The sequence below is a fragment of the Elephas maximus genome, chromosome 16 (assembly GCF_024166365.1).
Source record: "Elephas maximus indicus isolate mEleMax1 chromosome 16, mEleMax1 primary haplotype, whole genome shotgun sequence".
Taxonomy (NCBI): Eukaryota; Metazoa; Chordata; class Mammalia; order Proboscidea; family Elephantidae; genus Elephas; species Elephas maximus.
In genome coordinates this window covers 76,360,220-76,385,824 of record NC_064834.1, presented here as the reverse complement: position 1 = coordinate 76,385,824, position 25,605 = coordinate 76,360,220, and the positions used below count along the sequence as shown (strand labels likewise).

Below are 25,605 nucleotides of genomic sequence, written 5' to 3'. Positions count from 1 at the left end.
CTTGGAAACTACAGAGAGACTGGGACATAGCATCCTAGATTCTGCCTGCAGATCCAGCCCACCGTGACAACTATCTTCATACCTGTAGCTTGAGCTCACAAAGCCAGTAAAATGTGTCTCTTTCCTGCTGGGAGCCACCTGGCCCCCCTTTGCGTGGCATAGCAGTGATACAGGGCACTTCTTGATTCATTTTTTTAGAAAGAACCTACTCTGCTAGACACCCCAGGCCTCCAGGACCTCACAACCTAGTGGGGGAAGCAGGTGAAGAGGCAATGGCCTTAGGACTTGCTAGATGCCATGAGTGGGGTTTGCCCAGTTGCCATGGCAACCCATACGCAAGAGGGGCTGCGAGCCTGTGTGGTTTGTCTGGTATTGCACCTGCAGGCGGGAAGCAGACGCTCAGAGCAGCTCTTGCCTTCCCACTGAGTCACCTGCTGGGACAGCTCTGGGTTCACCCTGTTCCCACTTCAGCTCCAGGCTCCCCATCACCATTTCCCATGGGCGGGGGGGCCAAGCTCAGAGCCTCCCTGGCTTCGACCACCCCCTCTGCAGCCAGATGCCTCCAGCTTGCCCCCTGCTGACCCCTAGCTTTCCCTGCTCTCACTTGCTGTCCTTCCTTAACCCCAGGAACATTTGCTGTCAGGGTCCCCCGAACCCCGAGCCTCCAGACAGAAGCTTTATCTGTTTGCACCTCTGTTTTCACGGTCCCTTCCACGTGGAATGCCCTCCCTCCTCTCTGCCCTGCAAAATCTCACTTAAACTGGCAAGCCTAGCTCAAGTCCCACTTCCTCGCTGAACTCTTACACCAGGGACAGATGACAAGATAAGCAAGGTAAGCACAGACTTACTTGTGTTTACTCACTAATCTGTAGTGCACATTCTCACCCGTTTTAATCGCCCCAGCCCAGGCCCATTACTCTGCTCCTATAGTAGGTGGCCTGGGCTACACGGTGGCTTCACTTCTCACTGACCACTTGGCTGACCAAGACTCACGGAGCTGCTTGTGCTCAGTATTCCTGCCAGTTCAGACAGCCCAGCCATCTACAAGCTCAGCCCATGTGACCGGGGCAGATGACCCAGTAAGCAAGGTAAGCATGGGCTTACTTGTGCTTACTTACTAACTGTAGCGACTAATTTCACATGGGTTTCACCACATCTTTGAGAGACAGATGCCAGCCATACCTAGAAGCAGAATCTTTGATGTGGTGAAACCCATGTGAAATTAGTTGCTACAGTTAGTAAGTAAGCACAAGTAAGCTTGTGCTTACCTTGCTTACTGGGTCATCCCTCCCTGTCAGAGCTTGTAAATTTGAAAAGAGGCTTTGATTCTGTAGGAGGGTGCTGTGGGGTTGGGAGAGAGACAGGTGCCAGCCACACCTAGAAGCAGAATCTTTGATGTGGTGAAAAAATGTGAAATTGTTCACGACAAATGACTTGGTGCATACCTTGCCTGTTAGGTAATCCGCCCCTGCACATGGCTTTATTCCTTCCTCTGCCCCTTTCCCCCTCTGCCTGTTGTCCTTCTCTCCCGTGGCTCTCCCAGTCACCACGTACCCCTTCAAACATGAGGAAAACCCACCAGGAACATCCCTTTCTTCCAGGAAGCCCTCCCTGGCCCACCCAGGCTCAGTGTCTTGCTCCACCCCACTTGAGCTCTCATGGCTGTCGGGTGTCTCCCAGATCGGGAACCTTGTCACCATCTTCACGTTGTATTGTTGTCACGTGTGTGTGTTGGAGAAAGCTCGCTAGACTGTAGGCCCCTGCGGTGCACACCACACCGGGCCACTCTGGCGTTCCCTCCCACATCCAGCAGGTTAGACTGAGTGGGCTTGGATTGCATCTTCCAGGCTCCCCAAAGTGAGCTAGTCAGAGCGGAATTCTCAGGAAGGTGCTGTGGAATCCCTTACCCAATCAGCCTTGACGGACAAGTCCTGGCTGGAGCAAGCATTAAAATTAATTTGAACTCCTGGAGCATCCAGCTGGAGAAGTGACCCAGCACCTCTGAGATGGCAGAGAAACCACCCGCAGTAATAAAATGTGCCACTCGTCACACAGCGAGCCGAGCACCGCCTGCCTTGGCCTTCCTTTTGCCAGAACTGATCCCCTGAATGTTTTTCCAGAAAACATGCAAATAAATATTTGTGGGTAGCGTTCCCAGTATTACTCACAACGGAATTTTAAAATGTGCTTATCAGATGGAAGTGAAGTTAATTTTTACTTCCTCGGTTCGCACAGGACACAGGCAGTATAGTTTAGCTAGAGAGCCCGTTCCCTGGGGCAGGGACAGTGATATGACAGCACCATCAGTGCCCTTCAGAAACTGCTAAGAAAGGTGTTGGGCTGTGTTTCTTAAGAAACATGGAAAGAGGTCAATTTCTGTCTATTGATTAGAAGTGGACCTAAAGGGCAATGCTACTTCCAATTAAAGCAATGCAGGTAAAGACCCTGAGTTGCACACTGGCAGGAAGATGGTAGTTTGGAAGATGGCTTTTCCCAACTGCACTGATTTTATTTTCCAAATAACGTCCCTGCCGTCCCAGCACCCAGCTCAGTCATAAACCTCACAGTGACACTAAGGACGTAAATCTCCTTTGGATCTGTTCATTCCTAGAGCTGGCAACCAGCGTGAGGCTTGTTACCATCTGTACATCACCTGGTTCTGTGGCCCTTTAAAGAACGCAGGGAAACACTGCAACTGGAGCGAACGATGAATTTCTGTAACAACAGTTACTCTACCAGAGATGTACTAGATGTGGCTATTTCCTGGTGAGCCGTGTGGTTTGGCCCATTATAAACACGCCTTCAAATGAATCATTTAAATTTGCCGTTCTTAAAACACACACACATTTTTAATAAAATATGGGGAACGTATATCAGGTTTTCTTTTTATATCTACAGATTGAATCCTTTCCAACAACCACTAATAACAGTTTTGGGAACTGAGAGCTAATTATACCTGTTAACATCCCCCAGTTTGCACTTGTCTCCCTGGAAGCCTCTGGGTTATCACTATCGTAAATGTGTTCCAGAGGAGACCAGTCCCTCCAGATTCCTTCGAGAAGTACTTTACACACTGTGTTATCTTGGAAGTTCACAGTGCCTGATACACGTTAAAGGCACTGATAAGTCCTGCAGCAAAGGAAACGGGTTAAATGTACTTAACTTTGTCTTCCCTAAACATCTTTGATCTTAGAATGCTTTTATCTAATTCTTCAGCATCCGCTTTTGGAAGCTTTGCTCAAGGAATCCTTAGCTACAGAAATATCTACCATGTTTTGCTAAAGAACCCCAAGTGGAGTTTTAATCTGCTGTTTTCCACAGAGGTCTGGGACAATGGGAAGGTAGTCTCACGCTCATCACCCGCCTCACCTCAGTCTAGCAATGCCAGGGAGCTATGGCTGAGGGCCCCTGAGGGCCCCCAGGGCTGTGGGCTCTGGTGCCAATTTCACGGTCTGTCCGCTGTGCCTCGCTGGACACTTGCCCAGTGACAGGCCCTGCCTGGAGCTGTCTGGGCATGCTCCCCTCATGTCTGAACTGATGCCACTTTGCCGGTGCCCAGCACAAAGTCCACAAGAAAAAGAGAGGCCAGTCATGTTCCCTTTGGAGTGTGTTCCACAGATGTCCCAGTATGAAATAGCCAGGGAGACAAGAGAGCCAGAAAGAGGGCAGGCTGGTCCATACCAATGAGCTGAGCACACGGCTGGAAGAAGCAATAAACTTCCCGAGAACTGGCTGCGTATCTAGGGCAGAGGCCTGCCTTCCCCAGCACCGCCCCCACAGGCGGCTGCTTCAGACAATGCCACTGGGGCCCCAGGGCAGGAGCCTGATTGTTCGCTGCCATGGCACAGGGATGTCCTCCAAGTTGGGTTGCCAGGTGGATCAGATGAAAATACAGGACTCCCCGTTGCGCTTGCATTTCACATCACCAATGAGTAATTTTTTTTAGGATAAGTATTCTATGAAGTATTTGGGACATATTTACACAACAATTTTTTTTTCATTGTTGTGCTGAAGTGTATCTGGTAGTCCTACTTGGAAGTCTCCATGTAGGGGTTTTTTTTTTTCTTTATCACTCTTGTCACCTTATTTCAGTAGTCCTCGAACTTTAGTAAGCATCAGTCACCTGGGGGGCATTCAGATGGCCTGGGGTGGGGCCAAGGACTTGCATCTCTAACCAGTTCCCAGGTGATGCTGATGCTGCTGGTTCAGGACCCAGCAGGTAACTGGAAGCTGCACAGATGTTAGCATTTAGATGAAAATATAAGCCCCACTTTGAGAACCTGGAGCCTTGGTGGCAGTGGTTAACAGCTTGGCTGCTAACCAGAAGGTCGGCAGTTTGAATTCACCAGCTGCTCCTTGGAAACTGTATTGGGCAGTCCAACTCTATCCTATAGGATCACTATGAGTTGGAATCAACTCGAGGGCAACAGGTTTGGTTTGGTTGAGAACCTGCATTGTATCTTCTGCAGAGAATAAAAATCCCATTAGTGCTCGATTTGGGGGCTTTTTACCTGCTTACTGTGGAACTTGAGGTCAGTGACCTAACCACCAGCCCTCACTTCCTTCCTGTGAAGCGGGGACAAGAAGCCTGCTTACAGGCCCGTGTGAGGATGCAATGACACTTGAACCAGGAGGCTCAAGGCAGGCACAGAGGGTACACTGGGGCACGGTGTCTGGTAGTGTTGACACTGCCGTTGGCTTCTTATTTATAGAGCTCTTTCATTGGACCATCCCCACGAATCTTCCCCGTAGGGTCATTAGGGTTGGGGTTATCACACTTTAGAGGTGTGGTGAAGCCCCATTTTGCGGCTGGTTTGCCTTCAGTTTGCAGAGATGGTACTCACTATAGAGATGACTGTGCCTTGGTTTGCCAGCTGCTGCCAGGATCCCTGAGGCTGCTGTGTATCTCAGATGACCTGTGGCAGGAAGGATCCTGTACAGGAGTCCCCTTGGTGAGCTGCTGGTCATAAGTCGGGTCTGCTTAGTTTGCAAGTCTCTGGTCCTGCGGACACCAGGGTGGATTGGGTTGGCATGTTTGGGAACGTCCATGCTGAGCTTTCTATCCTGAGGGTCCTTGGCTGCCTGCCGTGCTGGTGACCCGAGTTAGGAGGTGGTGCAAGAGAGAGAGGCCATGGCTTTTCTGGGGAGCCAGTAGAGATGCCTGAACCTCCCTGTCCCTTACCGGGTCTCCTGGGGAGTAACTGGGCAATGACTATATAGGGTAATCATGGGGGGGTGTGAAGTGGGGGGCAGGGCACTGGGTGGGAAGAAGGAAGCAAATAAAGGAGGGGAGACACCTCCTTTTCCTCTGCGGTTCACATGCCTTTTGGGGAGAGTCGGCCAGGAGGACAGCTGTAAACCAAGTCCAGAATCACACCAGAGAAGACCCGGGGGAGCGGGGAGGAGAGAGGCCTGAAACAGGGTGCCCATCCACCCCGGTGGTACCTGGGCCCGAGAGAGAGGCAAGAGGCCTCCTGTTTATTTTTTATTTCTTCATTTGGCATCTCTTCACTGGAAGGGTCTGAGAGCCTCACTGCATTTTCAGCCGGTACCATCAGCCTCTCCCTTGTCAGTCCTCAAGGTAAGAGGCACAGGTCACTGTCCTGTAAATGCCGGCATCTGCGCAGCCTCCACTCCCCTTCCATGCCCCGGACAAGCTGTTCACCGTGTGTAATTGCCACTGGCGAGCAGGCTTCCAAAGAAGACTAGAAGTTGTCTTAGAAAAGGGAGGATGTCCATCCAGGGCAGAATTTTATGGGCGCAAGAGCACTTCTGAGGGAAACAGCTTTTGAGCCTTTGGGATGCCTTTGTCTTTGTCTCATGGGAAGTGTATGGTAAAATTTCTGGAGACACCTTTGTCCTGGGAATGTGCAGGGTGTAATTTCTAGAGATTACTTTGTCCCACGGAAAGTGCACGGTATAATTTCTGGAGACGCCTTTGTCCTGGGAATGTGCAGGGTGTAATTTCTGGAGACAGCTTTGTCCCGTGGAACATGCATGGTATAATTTCTAGAGGGCTAATTAGTCTAGGATGGGCCACTTGCTGTTGACATCAGGTGAATTAGAGGCCCCACTATGGCGATCTGAGTAGAAACAATCTTCCTGTAACTCGACTTAAACCCTGAAAACCATGGTGTAATTGCCCCAGAGACAGCGCTGCCAGCGTGTTCACTGGCTCTTAAATTTGCATCCTGAGCAAGCTTCTGATGTTAGAACACAAGCGTCTAAAAAACCAAACCCACTGCCATCGAGTCGATTCCAACCCACAGGGACCCTATAAGGGTCGCTTTTTAGAGGAAAATCCTCTAGAGCTTCCCCTCCTAAAACACTCCCCAATTCCACTCCTTTTGAGAGGCCCAGTCTTTAATGGAAAGAGAATGCGGGTAGGTTTGCTGAGCTGTTGCCTGCTTGCTCCTGGCTGAATTCTCTCCAACAGGCATCTCTTGGTTTTGGTGCTTCTAAGATAGAGGAGGAAACCTTGGTGATGCAATGGTTAAGTGCTACGGGTGCTAACCAAAAGGTCAGCAGTTCAAATCCACCAGGTGCTCCTTGGAAACTCTATGGGGCAGTTCTACTCTGTTATGAGTTGGAATCAACTCAAAGTCAACAAGTTTTTCTTTCTTTTTTGGATTAAGATGGAAGAAACACATGTCTGGAACATTCTTCGAAGTACTCAGGGTGACTGCAGACAATGGGCTTCTGGGACGGACTTGTGCTAATAATAAATCCCGTGTGAACTTGATTATTGTTTAAATTGTTCAATAGGGAAAATGAAGCTTGGCAATCAGCCCTGTAGATAAGGGCTTCGTGTGGAGGAAACACAACCCGGCTCATACACAACTCATCATTCTGGTGTCAGGGTGATGTTTGGGGGCACTGTCAGCTGTCTGAGTGTTGAGGCCACCTGGCTGTGCCCACATGTGTATGTGCGTGTGCATGTGAGCTGGGGGCTGTAATGAACACCCACATGTGTTTCTAGAGATTAATGGGATGTTGGGACTCAGCTGCTGTGCCCAGCAGCCCCCAAATCTCTGTGCCTGGCTGTTTGCTGACTTCGAAACAGGCAAGGGCTTAAGCAAGCCTGGCCTTGCCAAATCCAATTAACAGCAGGCCCTGTAGTTAGGGTGCAATGATGAACCAGGAAGCAAGAGATTCTGAAAAAAAAAAAAAAAACCCAAACCCGTTGCCATCAAGTTGATTCCAACTCATAGTGACCGTATAGGACAGAGTAGAACTCTGCCCTATAGGGCTTCCATGGAGCAGCTGGTGATTTGAACTGCTGACCTTTTGGTTAGCAACCGTACTCTTAACTGTTTTACCACCAGAGCTCCTTCAGAAATACAGAAATGGGAAATTTACCTCAGTAATTTTCTTGGAAAGAAAAAATCATCTCTATTTGAATGATTGTTGTGCTGTCAATTCTGACACACAGCGACCCTAAGGTACAGAGTAGAATTACCACACGGTGTTTTCTTGACTGTAATCTTCACCTGCCGAGGCAGATGGCCAGGGCTTTCGTCCCTCGGAGTGGCTAGTGGGTTCTAACCCCATGTCTTTCACTTAGTAGCCAAGTGCTTTAACCACTGCACCAGCAGAGCTCCTTATTTGAATACTAATGGGAGGTAAATACAGCTGCATTGTCTTCCCACCATATTCGTGCATTAGAATACAGGAAGCCTCAAGAAAAATCCATAAAAGAGCCATAAGCAGGCTCAGAATGGTTCTCACTAGTTACTGTAATTTATGAAGGCAGAATTTCCAGGAGAAGGGAATCGATTCCTGGACTTCACTGTGTTTTTGAACAAAGCGAGTATGGGAAGCCTTTCCATCCCATGAAATGAGATCCCCAAGAATCCTGCTGCAAACGTCCGGAAGAGCTGGCTCTGGTTACGGGCAGGTCTGCATGGGCCTGGTGCCATTCTGCCTGGGGCTCACGCTTCTTCCCACCTGCTGTCTGGGTGTACCTCTTTCTTTTTCAAGACAGCCCTGCTGTCTCCTGCTATGGGGTCTCCCCAGGCTCTCTTTCCTAGGGAACTGGCCACTCCCTCCATGAGGCCTCCTCTCTCCAAACAGACCTCAGTCCTGGCCCCTAAAGCTCCTGTGTGCCTGGCTCTCACCCTGTACTCTGATCTCTCCATCTTATTTATCTTTGTGTCCCTGCTGCCTGTCACCAAGGAGGTAGGTAATGAACAAATGTCAAATGAATGAGTCACTCACATCCAAAGCCTGGGAGTCATTCTTCTCTCCCAGCCCCCAAACTCATCTTTCCACACGTCCTGGGTGGGATGAGTCCTAAGCCCTCTCACTTCTCAGCTCTTCATCGAATGGACTCGGTGCTGTTAGGAGAACTCAGCGTCAACAGCAACCAACACAAACATTTCCCCAGGGCATAATGTCCAGCCCCCAGCTGGGGAGGCCCTCTTAGATGCAGACCTGCTGGCTTTACACCTAACAGGAGCTGCTGGGCCCAGCAGGCTGAGAAGATGTCAGCAAACAAAGCAGTGGAGGTGCCAGAGAGCTCACGTTAGCTTTGTTTCCTTTTAGAAATAACAACAGAGCTTAATTGTGGTATCAGGTGCTTTAAAGATACAAACTGGAAAAAAAAAAAAAAAAAAAAAAACTCGTTTCACAGGGTAGACCACATAAATTGAATTGCCATTATGACCATCTTACAAATGTGATTTGCAATGTTTTATCTCTGTGGGACACCCTCCACATGTCTACTTCGGCCTCACTCTAGTCGTGACTAGCTCCTGAGGAATGCCCATCCTGACTGGAGTCTAACTCTTGGTATGAGGGCCTTCTCCCTGTTTGAGTACACCTGCTGGCCCAAGGCCTTGCTGACACTGCATTTCTTTGGAAATGCCATCGGGATTCTTCTGTGGCCCTCGGCTCTGGCCAGGCCCAGTGGACCCAGGAGAATCTTGGCCCATTGGTGGCGGTGCTGATTGCCCCTGCTCTTAGGCCCCTTTCCAGACCCTGGTAGCATGTTCCTTTAATTGGAAAGATTCTTCCGATTTCTTTCACCCTTCTCTTATTTCTGCATTGAATCTTGTCTTTGAAGTAATGGTGCCATTTTTTTTTTTTATGTTTAAATAACTAGACAGAGTACATGCTTGCCACTGTGTTGTACTCTGCTTTATGAATCAGCAGCTGTGTTCTATTTCTCCAGGAGAAAGAGCATCTTAACTTCTTAGTGTTCGTATCTCTATCCCACCCTCCTAGATATTCCTGGAAATTTCTGCATGTTCTCAAACCAGAGAAGTCTTTGGTTGCTCCACTGGAGGGTCAAGCAGGGAGGACAGGCCCAGGTGTGGGAGCCTAAGAGGACCAGACTGGGGTCTTCCCTGGGATCATAGCCCACTCCAGCCCTGTGAGGCTAGCAAGGATGCGAGTGGCCTGTCTGCTTATGCTGAACGAAGGCTGGAGGAGATGGTTACTGTTCCGGTGTTCCGGAAAGCATGCCAGCTGCTCAGATATACCCCCATACAACAAGCACCCGGGGGCGTTTATTGGCTTATCTATCGGATTGAGAGTCCCATGGGGATTTGGGAGTTATTGGAAAAGGCCCCGGGTATACACTGTTTTGTTAACACGTAGCATTTTTAAGTGTGCTATCTGTAAACATCATTGTGATTAGTGATAGGTACTTAGCATTGAAAAGCAGTCCAGAATCGTAGTGTTTTGGCCGCTGCGTACTTTCTCAATCAAAGGACGCTAAATGTATATTTCTATCACATTGTTGTCCATTGCCTTTTTGGACTTTACAAAGGGGACAAGGCGATCTTCACAGTAGAGGCTGCATGTCCCTGATCTCCAGAGGGCTACAGGCAGGAGTGAAAACTCCTGCTCTCTAAGTGCTCAGGGATAGCAGGAGAAGTCCTTGTCCTAGAGGTATCGTAAACGTCCTGTGGAGATCCTTCTGTGGGTGAGATGGCCTTGCACTCCAGGGTGATGCTGAAGCACATTTTATGACCACCCTGGCACCTCTGCCAGGAAACCATGACTCTTTGTTGCTAAGTGAAACATCTAAAGAAGTCTCTCCATGAAGTAGGTAAGGTGCCAGCCTTGGACTTCATGGTTTCACTCAACTGCTGTCAAGACCAGCTTTGTAGGTTGCTCACTCCAACTATGCAACCATTCATGGTGTCAAGCTTCCATGGAGTCTGTATTATTTGTAACAGCCCCAAGGCTTAGCGTGAGGATCCATAACAGAGTGCTTGCTGAGTCTACCATAAACTTTTCCTAGATGTGTGCTACGTTCCAGACCTTCTGAAATTAATCCTCTTTCCATTTTTTCCAGATAACTTGTTCAAGCCCAAAGAAAGGTGCATTTCAGAGAAGGAGATGTACACTCGATCTAAAAGGTACTGGTGATTGTGTCACTTGGCACCAAGTCTCTGCTCCATCAGGGCATGTGTGCAGCCTACCGTGTAGAGGGACAGCCCTGGTGTGACTGTCACCAGCCAGAATCTTGGGCTGACACATGTCTTTACAGTTGGGGGAGGAGGGAGTAGGGATGGCTGAGGGATTCGGTGGGGCCACTATTTCTTGGTCCATATTTAAGGTCTCAGTTCTCCTTTGCCTCAAACCTGAAAAGCTGGCTAAAAGGGCGCTTTTGTTACATTGCGCCTCTGAATGTCAAGACTGCTCTTGGAAGAGCTTAGGAAAGTGGTAGGTCTTGGATTCTGAACCGACCCAGTAATTGGTCTCTGAGAGATCCCCAGACTCTTAACTGGCGCTCACTGCATATTCTCATCATGGCTCTGTTGCTGTGCACCTTTGAAGCTCATTTTATGAGGATGAGAGAGGGTGTTTTCTCCTGAAGGCCTTGAAGGAAAGGATCTGAACTTGGAAGCCAACAGCGCATGGGAGCCATAGCCGAGGCCCTCAAGCCAGCCTTCCAGGTGCCCCCACCACAGCTGCACTCACTCCCTGTCCTGCCAGCTGGGTGCTGTTCCAAACTGCCTCTAATTCTCATTGACCTATGCCCACAAAGGCTGCCATTCTTTCTCAGACCTGCCTCTTAACCAAAACGTAACAGCTCAGCAGTGTTGGCCAAGTTCATGCAAGTAAAATGCCATTAGTTTATAATAAAGTATCCAGCATTAGGAGGACTGCTAATAATTAAACCAGATTGATGGGGCACTTAGAGGAACTACTGCCATAGGAAGAATACTGTTCTCCCCACTCTAGGCACAGTCTCTGCTTCTACCATGATTGTATCCTTTCCATGACCATTGGACAACTTTGATCATGTGTAGGGACTCTTCATGTAAATAAGGAAGTTCAAGTGAGGAGAAGGGGGACAGCCCCATTAAGGACCCAATTCATGGCATTCTAATTGAGTTTTTAAAGGGCCACTGGGTTTTAAGACTTGCTGTTTCAGAAGTGCAAAGTTGTATCTACCTCTTGCCAAAAGCATTCCCTTTTCAACTCAGTGAAAAATTTCGGCCAGATCCTCCCCTCTTAGTCCCCAAACCCAAAGCTGCTATAATTGAGGCTTGCAAACTAAGCAATTAAAAGAATAGATCTCCAGGCAGCATCCATGGAGAGAGAATATTACCCTGTCCTTTTACTGAAGAAAAAACCGACGGTCAGAGTGGACAAATGAGCTAGATAATGCTGCACCGCCGGCCCTTGGCTTTGTCAGATGAAGCCAGATCCCCTCTGATGGACTCAGTAATTGAGTTTTTACTCTGCTCTGTGGCCTGGGCCCTGGGTGAGCTCTGACCCTGACTCTCAACCCTCACTCATGCCCAGAATCACCCCAGAAGCTTCTTTTGCAATCTTTAAGATTAATTATGTCATTAAATTCCATTTTCATTTTAAAAATTCAAACAAAGGAGATAAACCTGAAGCCCCTCATGGCCAACTACCCAACCCTCTTTCCACCCAGCTCCTCATCCCTCGTCCTGTCTCCAGAGACTTCCGCAGTTACCATTTTCTGGCGTATCCTCCCAGGCCTTTCTTTCTGCCTTACAATTTTATGTGTACTTATACAGTCACATAGTTTTGACCATAAATGGGATCATACTATCATACATATCATTTCTCTATAGCTTGCTTTTTTTCATCGTAGAAAACATCCATGAGCTCTTTCTATGTCAGAAGATACAGTTGACTTTCCTCATCGGTTTTAGCTATCTGCAGAATATTCCATTGTATGGGTATACCAGAATTTAGTGCAGAAGCTCTTTTAAGGGAATACTGAATCAGAAGCTCCGGGAATTTTTATCAGAAGCTCCCCAGACAAGCCGGATGCTCGATACTGAGGAAGGCAATAGGTCTAAGGGAATTTCCACTGCAGAACTTGGGGCCATGTCAGCTACTGACTCTTCACCGTCTTCTCCCTCTGATGCTTTCTAGGATAGCTGCTGACCGTGACACTGTGTGCCAGGCACTGTGCAGGCACAAGCATTTCCCAGACTCCATGGGTTGCTTTTTTGCTACGTGGTCAGGAGAAGGTGTTATGTCAGGATTAATGGTCAAACAGACCAAGGTTCAAATCCCAGCCCACCATGAGCCAGCAAAGGGCCTTTAGACAAGTCTCCTGACCCCTCAGGGGTGAGATGTTACAGGCCTCTTGGAATTGTTGTGAAGATTGAACAAAGTCGTTCATGTTAAGTGATTAGCATAGTGCCTGATAGCCAAGATTCCACCTGCTAATATTGCCATCGTCATTGTTATTTTTATTCTTTGTTATTATTTGAACAGTGAACCACCTTAACCAGATTTTATCTGGCTTTCAAACAGGAGAGGAAGTGAGAAAAGGGTGTCTGAGCTGGGTGCCAAGTGTATAGCAGCCCTAAAGCTCAGGCCGCAGCGATTCTCCTGTGTCAGTGGGTCCTGCAGAAATAGTGGCTGGTGTCGGAGCAGCCTTTTAGGAGGTAGGAAAGAAGTGCCTAGCAGAAGGGTCCCTTGGTCCTGCTTGTAACTTGGCAGCTCCCAGTGTACATTGGGGTAAGAGCCTAATGCCCGTGCCTGAGATCTGGTTGGAAGCAGCTTAATTAGCAAGGCAATAGGTTAAGTGGTAAAACACACACACATGCATGTGTAAAGAAGTTTTACTCCGGTATAAATTCTGCCACTTCCATTTATTTTCTGCTCGTATTCTAAGGCATGAGAAGGCAAAACTTGAGTGGCAAAAAGGCATTTTTAAATAGGTTATTTTTTAGAGCAGCTTTAGGTTTACAGAAAAGCTGTGCAGAACGTAGAGAGTTCCCGTATGCCCCTCCCTCCCCTGCCCACCGTTTCTCCTGTCACTCGCACCTGAGTTCAGATGGTAGGTTGGTTACAACAGTGAACCGATGGTGATACCTAATTATTCACTCAAGTCCACAGTGTGCACCTGGGCTCTGTCTCTGTGTTGTACGGTCCTGTGGGCCTTGACAAACACATGATGTTATATGTCCACCATGACAGCATCATGCCCTTAAAAACCTGGAGCACAGGGCATTTCCACCAAGGTGTTTGGGGGCAAGTGTAAGCCTCAGAATGGCAGAGCAGGAGGTTTGGAACCCCTCACTGTGCAAGTATGTGGTTAGTTTTCACAGAGGATAGAGGGACAAGAAAAGTGACTTCTGAACACATAAACGACCTGCCAGCCTTGCCCTCTGTGTGCTCCGCCTGCCAGGCAGCTGCACTGTCCTGGGAGGCCCCAAGATAGGGTGCCGTCACCTGCCATGCAGCCCCGGTCAGGGAAGCCCCGGGTTTTGGCATCTCACAATTTTGGGGCAGCCCATGTGCAACTCAGCTTCCCGCAGGCACGCGTTGTCATGACACCACTCAGAATGTTTTCTGGGTCTGTTTCAGAATCTATAATAACTTGCCAGAGGTAAAAAAGAAAAAAGAAGAACAAAAGAAAAGGGTGATCTTACAGAGTAACAGACTCCGCGCCGAAGTCTTCAAAAAGGTAACGGCGTCGCCCGCAGGTGTGGCGGGGTGCAGCGCGGGGGTGCCGGACCTGAACTTGACAGCTTTGTTTTCCTGCCTTTCCAGCAATTACTGGATCAGCTCCTCCAAAGGAATGCAGTCTAACGCAGCCTGCCCTGCCGGCCACACCACGGGATCGGGGATGACTTTAGACGCCGGACGAGCCATTAAACTTCACGTTATCTTTGTTCCGCAAAACACTTCATCTGCTTTTGATTTTTTTTTTTCCCCATAAAGGAAAAAATAGCTTCCTGAGTTACCAACCCAAACCACACCGAGGCAGAAACCCGGAAGGAAACGTGTCAGCAGATGGGTGCCTGCCTGGCAGGGGGAGCCCTCTCTGTGTAGCCGGCTGGCACACCCCCTGCAGCTGTTACTTCTGAGTTTTACCCTTGGCATCTGATTTTTTTTCCCCCTCTACCATTTCCACCCAGGCAGAAAGGCTTTATAGGCTTAGGTGTCTTAGATCCCTGGGAGATGTTTTTTTCATCGGATCCCTAGGACCAAAATCCATCACTTTTTTAGTACCAATCCCACTTCCTGCCTCGCCTTCAAACCCCAGATTTCTGGGCATCACCCAGTATATTTAAAAGCTCTCTGGACTCGTGTTCCACATAATACTAGGACAGACTTTGAGCAGAGACCATGGACTAAGCCATCTGCCGCTCTGTCACCCTGGTACAGCCAGAGCTGCCTTCAGCCACCCCCACCCGCTCATAGCACCCCTCTTCATTAGCAAAAGAGTCCGTCTCAATGGAAGCAGCAGGGCAGAAGTGGCTGAATGAAAGCACAGATAACATCTGTGTTCTCCGCACCTACACCTTCCCCCGCCCCCCGACCCCCACCAAAAGCTGTCTTGCTAAAAAATGGCCAGAGGGCTCCAACTCTGCGATTTGTTCCTTGAAACATTCACAGTGTCCACTCTCTATTAAATGTGTGCTTGGGAAGTAAAGAACAAACTAGTTTAAGACATCAAAAATGGAAATAAACATGATCGTAACAAAAACAAAACATCTGTATTTGGCTTCTCTATGATGGACCGAGCAGCTGCTACAAATAATTCTCATTCTGAAATGCCACCAAGACCCAGTGGGACCAGGTCAGCCTCTGACCCGCTTGGCCTCCTCCTCTGCCCTCTCCCCACCACAGAAGCCCAGGTCCATCAGCTCCATGCTTCCAGATGCCCCCGCTGGAGACGTCGCCTCCCAGGGAGCTGGTGCCGAGGAAGCACCATCTAGGAAGCGTCATCCATTTCTCCTGTGGTATCTCCAGCGCCCCCTACTGGCAAAGCTCAACATATTGCAGCTGGCAAAGGGCAAATATGTGAAGGGCCTGGATCCATTTTAACAGAGCAGACAAAAAGGGTGAATTTAGCTGACAAATAATAACATCAGTAACTAGCACAGCAAATTGTTTAACTTAGCCTCATTTTTCTCATCTATAGAATGGAGATAATGGTGATACCTCCACCACAGAGTAGTTGTTGTTGTTCGCTGCTGTTGAGTCAACTCTGACTCGTGGCAGCTGTGTTTATAACAGGGTGAAACATTGTCTGGTCCTGTGCCATCTTCTCATCTTCCAGCACTGTATCGTACAATGTTCTTTGTGATCCATGGGGTTTTCATTGACTGATTTTCAGAAGTAGGTCACCAGACCTTTCTTCCTAGTCTGTCTTAGTCTGGAAGCTCTGCTGAAACCTGCCCACCATGGGTGACCCAGCTGGTATTTGAAATACCAGTGGCATAGCTTTCAGCATCATGGCAACTGCAAGCCACCACAGGATGACAAACTGACAGACGGGTGGTAGGTAGGGCTGTTATGGGACTATGAGAAGTCAGTGTGTCTTAAATGCTAAGAAGAATGTTGTTGCTGTGTGCCGTCAAGTCGATTCCGACTCATAGTGACCCTAAAGGACAGAGTAGAACTGCCCCATAGGGTTTCCCAGGTTACGATCATAATTATGGGAGCAGATTTCTGGATCTTTTCTCCCGCAGAGCCACCGGTGGGTTTGAACCACTGACCTTTTGGTTAGCAGCTGAGGCCTTAACCATCGTGCCACCAGAGAAGAATGGCTGGCACAAACAAACACAACTTGAGTATCTACTGCTGAGTGGAGGCAGCAAGCACGCTGAGCACAGGAGCCTTGAGTTACTCACCCCAGTGATCACACAGCTTGGTACTGAGTTAAAACCTATTGTCACTGAGTTGATTCTGCCTCGTAGCAACTCTTTAGAACAGAGTAGAACTGCCCCCTAGGGGTTCCAGCGGGAGGTGGTGGATTTGAACTGCTAACCTTTTGGTTAACAGCCAAACGATTAACCACTGCAGCACCAGGTACTGAGTAGGTGCCCCCAAAAGACCTTTGACTCCATGGTTGGCGTTGCTACAGCAAGAATCCATTATACGAATAGAATCCCTGTGCCCATCAGTGCTGACCACAGACTTGTCTGCTTCCCCGCCCCAACCTGGGTGGGATGCTTTGCAAACTGCTATTATTTTCTCTCATGCTCTTCTCACCGGTAGAAATAATTATAGCTGCAGAGTTGTTGTTTTTTTGCAGAGTAAGCTTACCCTTAAGGCTAATTTCTGCTCTCTTGAACATATAAGGAATCTTGTAGGGTGCTACTGAATTTCTGTCTACATTTTTAATGTTAAAAATATATCTATTTCTAGTCAAACCTATGATATTAGCTAAGGACAATTTTTCTTGATAAAGATTCTGATCTAACTTTTGCCGGTTTCTCTTTAATATCTTCAGAGAGTTTCCAAAGCCCTTCCTAATCAATAATTTAGATTCAGGGCCTGACCACTTCTAGGCTGTAGTGTGACACTTTTTGAAAAGTGGATTTATGTCGCTGAACATACAGCTATCTTGAGGAGAATGCCTGAGGGGGGCCAACGTTCATAGAGATCTTACCCCCTTTTCAAACCTATGCCAAGTCTTAAAATCTAAGGAATAAATGAAAATCAACTTGAGGTGGAATACCATTGAGTGACGTCTTTCTGAGGGAGGACGGTTCTTAACTGAGCTCCCTGAAGTGGAGTCACAGTAACAATACACTGTGTCTGGTGTGAGCTGGACTTCTCTGGGCAGGCGCCTCCGGTCATGGCAGGACATGAAATCTTTGGTTTCTGTAGAGCTGTTTGTTTTTTTTTCCCCTATTATTGTTTTTGTGGTTGCTGTCTTGCTTGTTTTCTCATGCCGATGAGTGAATTTCAATATCCAGCATTTCTTTTCTGTTATAGTAAGGTTCTAACAAAAATATAATAATGTTATAATAAACACGGCCGTGAAGCCTGTGGAATCGTTAATAGCTGTCATCCCTTGTATTTCTCTCAGGAATTGGGCCATTTCCTGGATCCTCTTATTAAAATCAGACTTCAGGAAAGGCTTTGAGGATGTTGAAAGTTCTTAATAGAATTTGCCATTGTAACTTCAATAATCAAATTCCGTTCTTGTGTTGATTTATTTGGCTTTGCGTGTGTTTTGGTTCTGGCATGGAACAGCTCTCCAGCGGTACAGCAGGTAGCAGGCCCTAAGGACTGCCGGCTTACATTACAGCGAGGTCTCGGACCCAGCCGGGCTGGACCTGTTTGGGAAATCCAGGCCATAGGGAACAGTCATGGCTGCTTCACTGTGGTCTCCATGACTTCACGTCGAGGGAGAAATTCCAGTGTTGGCGATTTGTCCTCCCCGCCAGCTGGTAATGGAATAATGGAAAAGCAACCGCCTCAGGATTTTCAGCCCTTGTCTTCTGCCAACCAAGCTTCCTGGAAGTTGTGTGTTCCCGAGTGAGTCAGCAAATGCTTGCTGAGACATTTTGCTGAGACGTTGGAGGCTCTCGAAAGAACTCCTTATGAAACGACCAATTGTTGAAGAGTGGCTGCGAATTCTGTCAAGAGTTCTCCTATTTCAACACTTGGTATAAAAATCACAGGCACTGAGCCCAGTCCCCAACGGCATCAGATGACCGGCTGTCTGACTCTGAGGCGTGTCAGACACAGGACAGGGGTCGGCAGTGCAGGGATGGGGTGGCCCTCGGGAGGTGATCTGACAGCTGGCCCCTGAGGGTTCTGGGTTTGTGTGCCGGGTGTGTGTGAAAGCGTGTTTGCCCACGGAGAGCAAAGCAGGCTAAGTGGTGAACATGAGGATCTCGACCGAGGGCTCACCTGAGCCAGCTCACCCCATTTGTATGCTTCTCGTACGTGAGCCTGAGTTACCCACGAATGTCCGGCCCTAGAAAAATCCCCGTGGGCCGGCTGTCACGGGGCCCTGTCTGGTTTGTCCGTGCCAGTCCCCACCTGGAGGAGAGCCGATAGAGAATCCAAGAACTCCATGAGCGTCGCCGGCCCTCTCCCAGCCAGCCTGCTGTCTAGGAGAGAACTCACTCACGCAGATGTTTTATCCACAAGGAGCATAGCAACAGCTCTGGCAGGGCTCCCCCGGAATGGAGGGTTTTGTTTGGTTTTTTTTCAAGTGGTGTTGGCTGCCTCAGGCACAGTTCTGATCCTAAGACCCCAAGAGGCTGTCTGAGGTAGCTGGGGGCGGGGGGCGGGGGGCAGGGGCTGTTGGACTCCTTCCCTTTTTCTTCTTGCTTCTCTGAGGAGGTCTCACAGACACGTCCTGGACACTTCAGACCTGCAAGGGTGCAGAGGGAAAGGGGTCAGAGCGTGGTGTCTCTTGGGTCTTAGGGCATCGGGACCTGAGGAGGGGAGAGGGAGGTTTTACGTACCACTAGGATCTTAAAGGAGTCCCTTGGGGTGCAAACAATTAACATGCTGGGCTGCTAACCAAAAGGTTGGAGGTTCGAGTCCATTCAATGTCACTTTGAAAGACAGTCCCAGTGACCTGCTTCTGAAAAATCAGCCATTGAAAACCCGATACAGCACAGTTCTACTCTGACACACGTGGGGTCGCCATGAGTCACAGTTGACTTGGCGGCACTTGTGACTGGTTTATTCTTAATCAAAGCCTAAAAGAGAAAGGAGCTTACAATCGAAATTGCAGCTGAGATTAAAAAAAAAGAAAAACCCATGAAGGGTTTCTTTAAATTGTTTTTATTCAACAGCGCCAAGCGTGAAAGACAGGAGAAGCGTCCTTTTGATGACTTTCAGAGCACGCTTCCTGTGTTCAACTCTCTTCACTTCCTGACGTGACTGGAACGGAGCCACAGCTGTCACTGGCACTGGGGAAAAAACATTACAGCAGCCACCAACGTTAACCTCGGACGAGGCGTCAGTCGTTTCACCAGTGCCGACGAGGCTGCTCACTTTACCGCCTGTGATATCAGCTCAGGGAAGTTACAGACCTGTCGCTACTGACGTCTCTCCAAACAGGTGGGGCAACAGTTAACATGCTGGGCTACTAACTGAAAGTTTGGAGGTTCAAGTCCACCCAGAAGCACTTCAGAGGAGAGACCTGGTGACCTGCTTCTGAAAACCCAGCCGTTGAAAACCCTGTGGAGCACAGTTCTAGTCTGACACACGTGGGGTCGCCAGGAGGCAGTGTCAACCTGACAGCGACTGGGCTGGTTCACGGCTGCCGATTTACAAAGAAATAAGCCCACACGCCTACGTCACCTCCACTGGGGAGCCTCTTAGGCTGAAGTTATCATCTGACATCTGACCCCAAAGGAATTAATGATGACGGCTCACTTAACTGCTTCTGACTTAACTGTTGCCAAATATGCGCTTAGCAGTAAATGCTACTAAGCACGTGTGTAGAATTTTTGTGTTTGTTTTTGTTTAAAAATATACCTGAAGCCTGGTTAGGCCAGATTTATTACATGCTGACATAAAGTCCACATTATAAGCATAATTCCATGTTTTCGGCTCTCAGCTGAAAAGTGTTTGTTAAATCAAAATGACAAAACAAATCAGGGCTTCTTTTCCCCCTCATGTTTTTGGGCAGCTGTGACATTTCACTAGCGAAATCTTTATAATGGACAACAAATATTTTTGCTTGGATTAAACTGGGACCTGTGAGCATGAGTATTTCTCCATGGGGAATCCTGTTCTGACAGGTGAGCTGTGTCTCTGCTGAAATATTGATTTCAGACGGGGCGTTTCAATGCTGATTCTCAGAAGCTGGGCAAGATTCCCCCCCCCCACCCCAGTGCACGAAGTAGCTTGTGATCGGTGGATGGTGAGTAACCTGTAAGCACAGAAGAAACTACAGAAAACTTCTGAACCCAGAACCTGGTTGAAAAGTTTCTAAAAATAATAGCTTGGATTTTTTTTTTGAGAGCTGACTGTATGCCTTGCATGTGCCCTGTGCTTTCTGTGATCGTGTTTTATCGCAACATCAGATGGGCAAGTGAATATAGCCTCTTTGTGTCCTACTCCTGATCTGACCCATCTTAGGATCTTCCAATCCACTGGTCAGTGGGGAAAGAGCAACTTAGCATCTTTCCTGAATTACTCAGTTCTGGTCCATTTAAAGAGTCTGTTTAAGGTGTAACACCCTGTCCAGGCTCATGGTCAGTTGTTCAGAGTTCTGTCTCCACCTCTTCTCCCGCCCAAGATGGCGGCTGGGTATGCGGTGGAGTTTACTGATGAGGGAGTGAGTAAGGACGGGGTCTCAGGTCTGCTTCCAGCTCTGTGGTAGTAGTGAATTTTTCTGCCCTCTGCAGGCATGCTGTTTCTTGCCCATTCTGCTGGCATCTGCTTTCCAGGTCTACAGCTGGTGAGCTCCCTAAGCTTGGGTATGGTGGCTCTCCTTGCTGGTTGGGCTCCACTTTGGCGTTCCCAGGCACTGTACATCCCCCTGAGGTTTGCTGTGAGTCCTGGCCTCTATGGTCTACTCTGCAACTCCTGATCCAGGGGCACTTTGCTCAGCCTTCTAGCAAGTTTGCCACTCACTACCATTAGCTACCTTCCCTCTCTATCCATGGTCCATGCAGGAACTTCCTGACCACATCCATGGCCCCATGAAAAGGCCAGGAAATGTGCTGAGAATTAAAGTCGAGTCCTTTCTGTGTCACACCTGGAGGAAACAGGTTTCTCCTCTGGGTCATATCCTGAGTGTCAGTCCCAGGTTTCTCCTCTGGGTCATATCCCAAGTTTCAGGCCCTGATGTAGAAAATCCCATGGCCTACTCCTTAGGCATAGCTCTTGATATGCTAATGGATTTGGGGAATTTAGAAAATTACTGTTGTCCCACCACAAAGCTTGACTTTCAAGACAATTGACTTGTTGTGAAAGACGTCAAGAGAGTGGGCTTTGGGACTCACAGCTGCTCAGTGGCCTCTTTTTTTTCTGAGGGATTTCCCCATCCTTTTCTGAGGCAAAAGTCTTGTGGCTAATAAACAGGTGGCTTACAAATCAAGACCATTCGCATTCGTAATCCTCAGACTAGCCCTAGAGGGTAGGAGGCAGGTAGGCTCTGGATTGGCTTCCATTTAATAGGGACCTGGGGAGGCGGGTGATACTAGTTTCTAAAGTCAGATAAAAATTGAATATTATAATAACATCAAAATTTCTCTTAAAAACTCCCTAGGCGCCATCTTGAAGACAGGCTAAGGTCTCTTATACAGGTTGTCCAGCCCAGCTGGTGTCTCTTCCAGGTCCGATGCAGGCTGATTTTCAGATGAAGAAGGTGGTATGTTTAGGGAATGTGAGGTACAGAAAAGTGTCCTTGAAAGTACTAGAGTCCACTCAGCATAGTGAGATGTTTACACTTGAGAAGCAGGTGTGTTCAGAGGTGTCCGAAGGAACCATAGGTTTGCACGTCCATCTCTGCCAGGGCAGAGACTGAGAGTACAGTGGTGGGTGGAGTCCTCCCACTACTGGTGCATCCTTCTCTCTCCCTCCCTGGGCGTCACTCTGAATAAAGCTTAGAATGCGAGTGTGAAGTGGCCCCACTGAATTGTCTCCATCTTACCCAAGGCCATGAGTAACCAGAGGCCAACTATAACTTGGAGTGCCTGGGGGGTGCAAACAGCTAAGCACTCAGCTCCTAACCAAAAGGTTCGAGTCCACCCAGAGGTGCCTCAGAAGAAAGGCCTGGCAATCTACTTCCATAAAATCAGCCATTGAAAACCTTATGGAGCACAGTTCTGTTCCGTCACACGTGGGGCCACCATGAGCGGGAATCGACGTGACTGCAACTGGTTTTACTGGTTTAAGTATAACTTGCCCAGATTATTTCATGTTGGTAAATGGGAGATGGAAATTTGAACCTGGATCTGTTTCCCTCCAGAATCCCAAGCTCTTCTTCATGACACCATGCCACTTGTGTGTGTTTCCCCTCCATCTGGACCTGGCCAGCTATTTCTTACTACCGTTCTTATGTGTCTCACTCCGTCTGGAAAATCCACCACTGCTCAGGCTCTCAGAGCCTAAGATAATGGGGCAGATGCGTTCTTTTCAAATTTTGAACAGAATTTGCTGTTAACCTTCAGTGTATTCCAAGAGGTGAGAAAGATGTCTTCCACATACACAGCAGATGCCATCAGCCCCTAGCTTGATTCCTTGTGGCTGCCATTTTGGCATTGACAGTGTTCAAAGCTGTGAATGAGTGTACAGTGGGTGAGGTAAGGAGCCCAGAAAGGAGAAGCAAACTCATGATTCTCAACCTTCCAGGTTACATCAATGAAGGAACTTTATTTCTGATGCCTAAAAGACTCTACCAGGCAAGGTTACATCAAATATAGGTCACAACCACACTGTGATACAAAGATGAAATTCCAGGTTTAGAGCTTTCTCTTCCTTCTATAGAAGACATGCATTTCCCTAAACACATATTTTATTAATAACCATAAAATATTAACTTCATCTAAAAATGCATTATTAACAGCATAATCTGTGCATTACGCACACTGGTGTTCTCCAGACACTTGATATAGAAAACCCGAGCTCCCTTTTTCTTGATGCAGGTGAACAGAGACAATTCACCGAAGGCTGATTGGTAATGACCAAGGGAGTTTATGATCCTATAGTCAAGGAGTCATCACAGAATCAATATTTCTGTCAAAAAAGCAAGATTTCAAATCAAAGATTGTTCCCCAAAGTTGAGAAAGCACAGAGGCATTCTGGGAGCAACTTGTCTTTGCATGTCAGTAGAAATGCACTCTGGGGTTTTGGGTTTTGTTGTTTTGTTTTTTGATTTGTGTTTTGCAGGCTCTTTCTAAAATGGAACCTAAAGTCCAGGAGCCAAAATGAGGCCGCAGCACAAATGATGTTATTGTTGTCCCCAGCATATGGGCATGAAAGCATAATCAAAGGTACAGAGTAACAGCTGACTTATTGCTGTGAGCCTTTGGACACCGCTTTACACTTCATCGGAGCCCTGGTGGCACAGGGGTTAAGCATTTGGCTGCAAATCAAATCCACCAGCCTCTCCTTGAAAACCCTACCGGGCAGTTCTACTCTGTCCCATAGGGTTGCTATGAGTTGGAATCTACTCGACGGCAACAGGTTTGGTTTAGTTTTACACTTCATCAACTAAGAATGCATCTTTGAAGTCATCAGCATTAGAAGATGCCCGTCATCATTCTACTCTCTAAAGAGGAAGAGGAAGATCCAGGCCTCAGTCTTCATCTGGTTCTGTTATAGGACTCTCAAGCTCTGGAAAAAGCCATCACCACTGCCGTCTGGAAGAATATCATCCAGGGAACAGCATACCCCAAGTGTGGTTTGTATTCAATTAGTCAGATCCTCCGAGAGGCACTTGAGTACCATTTAGGACATTGCTTCTTGAATTCTTATTTGCAGCCTTGAAAGTAATTTTCCAAAGTCATTAGACCATAAAGAGTTTTCATTACCCTTCATTCGAGTCAACAGCAAGCACGTTTTGATGGAGTGCCCACTTGTGCTCTGTGCTAGATAGCGTGTGGGCGGAGCAAGAGAGGTTGCTGTGCAAAGGTCAATGTGATTGGAAGCAGATGTCAATAAATAATTTACACACTTATGGAAGGCAAAACTTCCTATTGAAAGCAGAAGAAGAAGCATTTCTACAAGTATTGAGTTGCAGCAAAAGAAAGAAAATAACTTAGATTTATTATACAAATGAGAAACTGCTGAATGTCAAAAGCTATAGGCAAAATAAACAGGCAAGTGGCAAAATAGGACAAATAGTTGAAACATAGATGCCAAAGGGTTAATCTCTTTATAAAGGCTTCTTACAGGTGGTGATGTTTAACGTTATGTGTCAACTCAGCTAGGCCATGATTCCAGTATTGGGTAACTGTTCTCCATTTTGTGATCTGATGTAACTGTCCTCCATTTTCTGGTGTTGTATAACTAGCCTCATGAGGCAGGATTAGTGTGAAGTGTTATCTTGAGTCACACCCTTGCTAAAGGGCCTGACTCAAGTCACTGCCCTACTCAAGAATGTGATGTAAGGGGAGTTTCCTTGAGGGTGTGATCTACATCCGATATATACGGGTGCTCTGACAAAGCTGGCCCTTGCTCTGGATCCTGCATCCAGTTCGCTGTCATCTGACCTCTGCCTCTTGGGACCTGAGCCAGCAGCCTGTCATCTGACCTGCCAATTCCAGGATTGCCCAGCTCCCACAGCCTTGTGAGCCAGAAACCTACTGTCTGACCTGACTCGTCAGCTTCTGCAGCCCTGTGGGCCAGCAGTCTGTCGTTTGACCTGCCAATTTGGGTTTTTCAGCCCCTACAACCATGTGAGTCAGGAGAAGCCTCCAGCCTGACACATGACCCATGGATTTGGGACTTCAGCTTCCACAACTGCATAAGCCATTTCCTTGATATATATATTTATGGAGAGAGAGCCCTGGTGGCACAGTGGTTAAAGCGATCAACTACTAACCAAAATGTAGGTGGTTCAAAACCTCCAGCAGCTCCACGGAAGAAAGATGTGGCAGTTTGCTTCTGCAGGTATTTACAGCCTTGGAAACCCTATGGGGTCTCTATGAGTCGGAATTGAAACCCACTGCCATCGAGTCAATTCCGACTCATAGCGACTCTATAGCACAGAGTAGAACTGCCCCATAGCATTTCCAAGGGGCGCCTGGTAGATTTGAACCGCCAACCTTTTGATTAGCAGCCATGGTTCTTAACCACTATGCCACCAGGGTTTCCTTCCCCCCTAAATAAATTTTAGTGACCTTCAAATGTTATTTGTATCTTCTCTCTTTTTTTGTTATTCTGTATTTTCTACCTTTTTAATTAGATGAAAAATAACATTTCCAGAGGTAAATCACAACTGTTTACCTGTCAAATTTTAAAAATATTTTTTAAATTACTGGTTAGACAATAAGATGATTCAATTATTTTGAAATCAATTTAGAAACACATATCTCAGTTTTAAAAATGTGCATTTATTTTGAACTAATACCATTTCTGGGACTCCATTCTAAAATTTTAAAAAGGCTTTATGCACACAATTTAATTACAGCGTTCTTTTTAAGAGAAAAAAATGTGAATAAGCCAGACGTCCAACAACAGAGAAATGGCTATGAAAGCGGATACATCCATTTGAAGAAATACTATACACCCACTGACGTGACAGTCACGGAGAACCTGTCACCACCGGCAATCAAATGTGGTGGAGTACGAAGGTTCTCAAAAGCAAGATGAAAAACACATCCAGTGCTGTTACCAGGCCCTGTGGCTAACCTGGAGGTCCGGGGAAAACCCACTGGCCTGTGGAGCTCAACTGCTTGCCCAAAGTGGTGGGCTCAAGCCCAGACACATCACAGC

At 47.6% G+C, this 25,605-nt stretch overlaps 1 protein-coding gene across 5 annotated transcripts in view; it reads left to right on the top strand.

Moving 5' to 3' along the window:
• C16H10orf90 (chromosome 16 C10orf90 homolog) overlaps positions 1-14,920 on the top strand; it is a 223,035-nt gene extending 208,115 nt beyond the window's left edge. For all 5 annotated transcript variants that reach the window (XM_049855214.1, XM_049855212.1, XM_049855216.1 and 2 more), the window contains 3 exons: positions 10,304-10,367; positions 13,816-13,915; positions 14,002-14,920. In XM_049855214.1, coding sequence (XP_049711171.1) covers positions 10,304-10,367; positions 13,816-13,915; positions 14,002-14,040 — 203 coding nt within the window. In that variant the 3' untranslated portion in view covers positions 14,041-14,920. The remainder of the gene's footprint in view (positions 1-10,303; positions 10,368-13,815; positions 13,916-14,001) is intronic.
• The last annotated feature ends 10,685 nt before the right edge of the window (positions 14,921-25,605 follow it).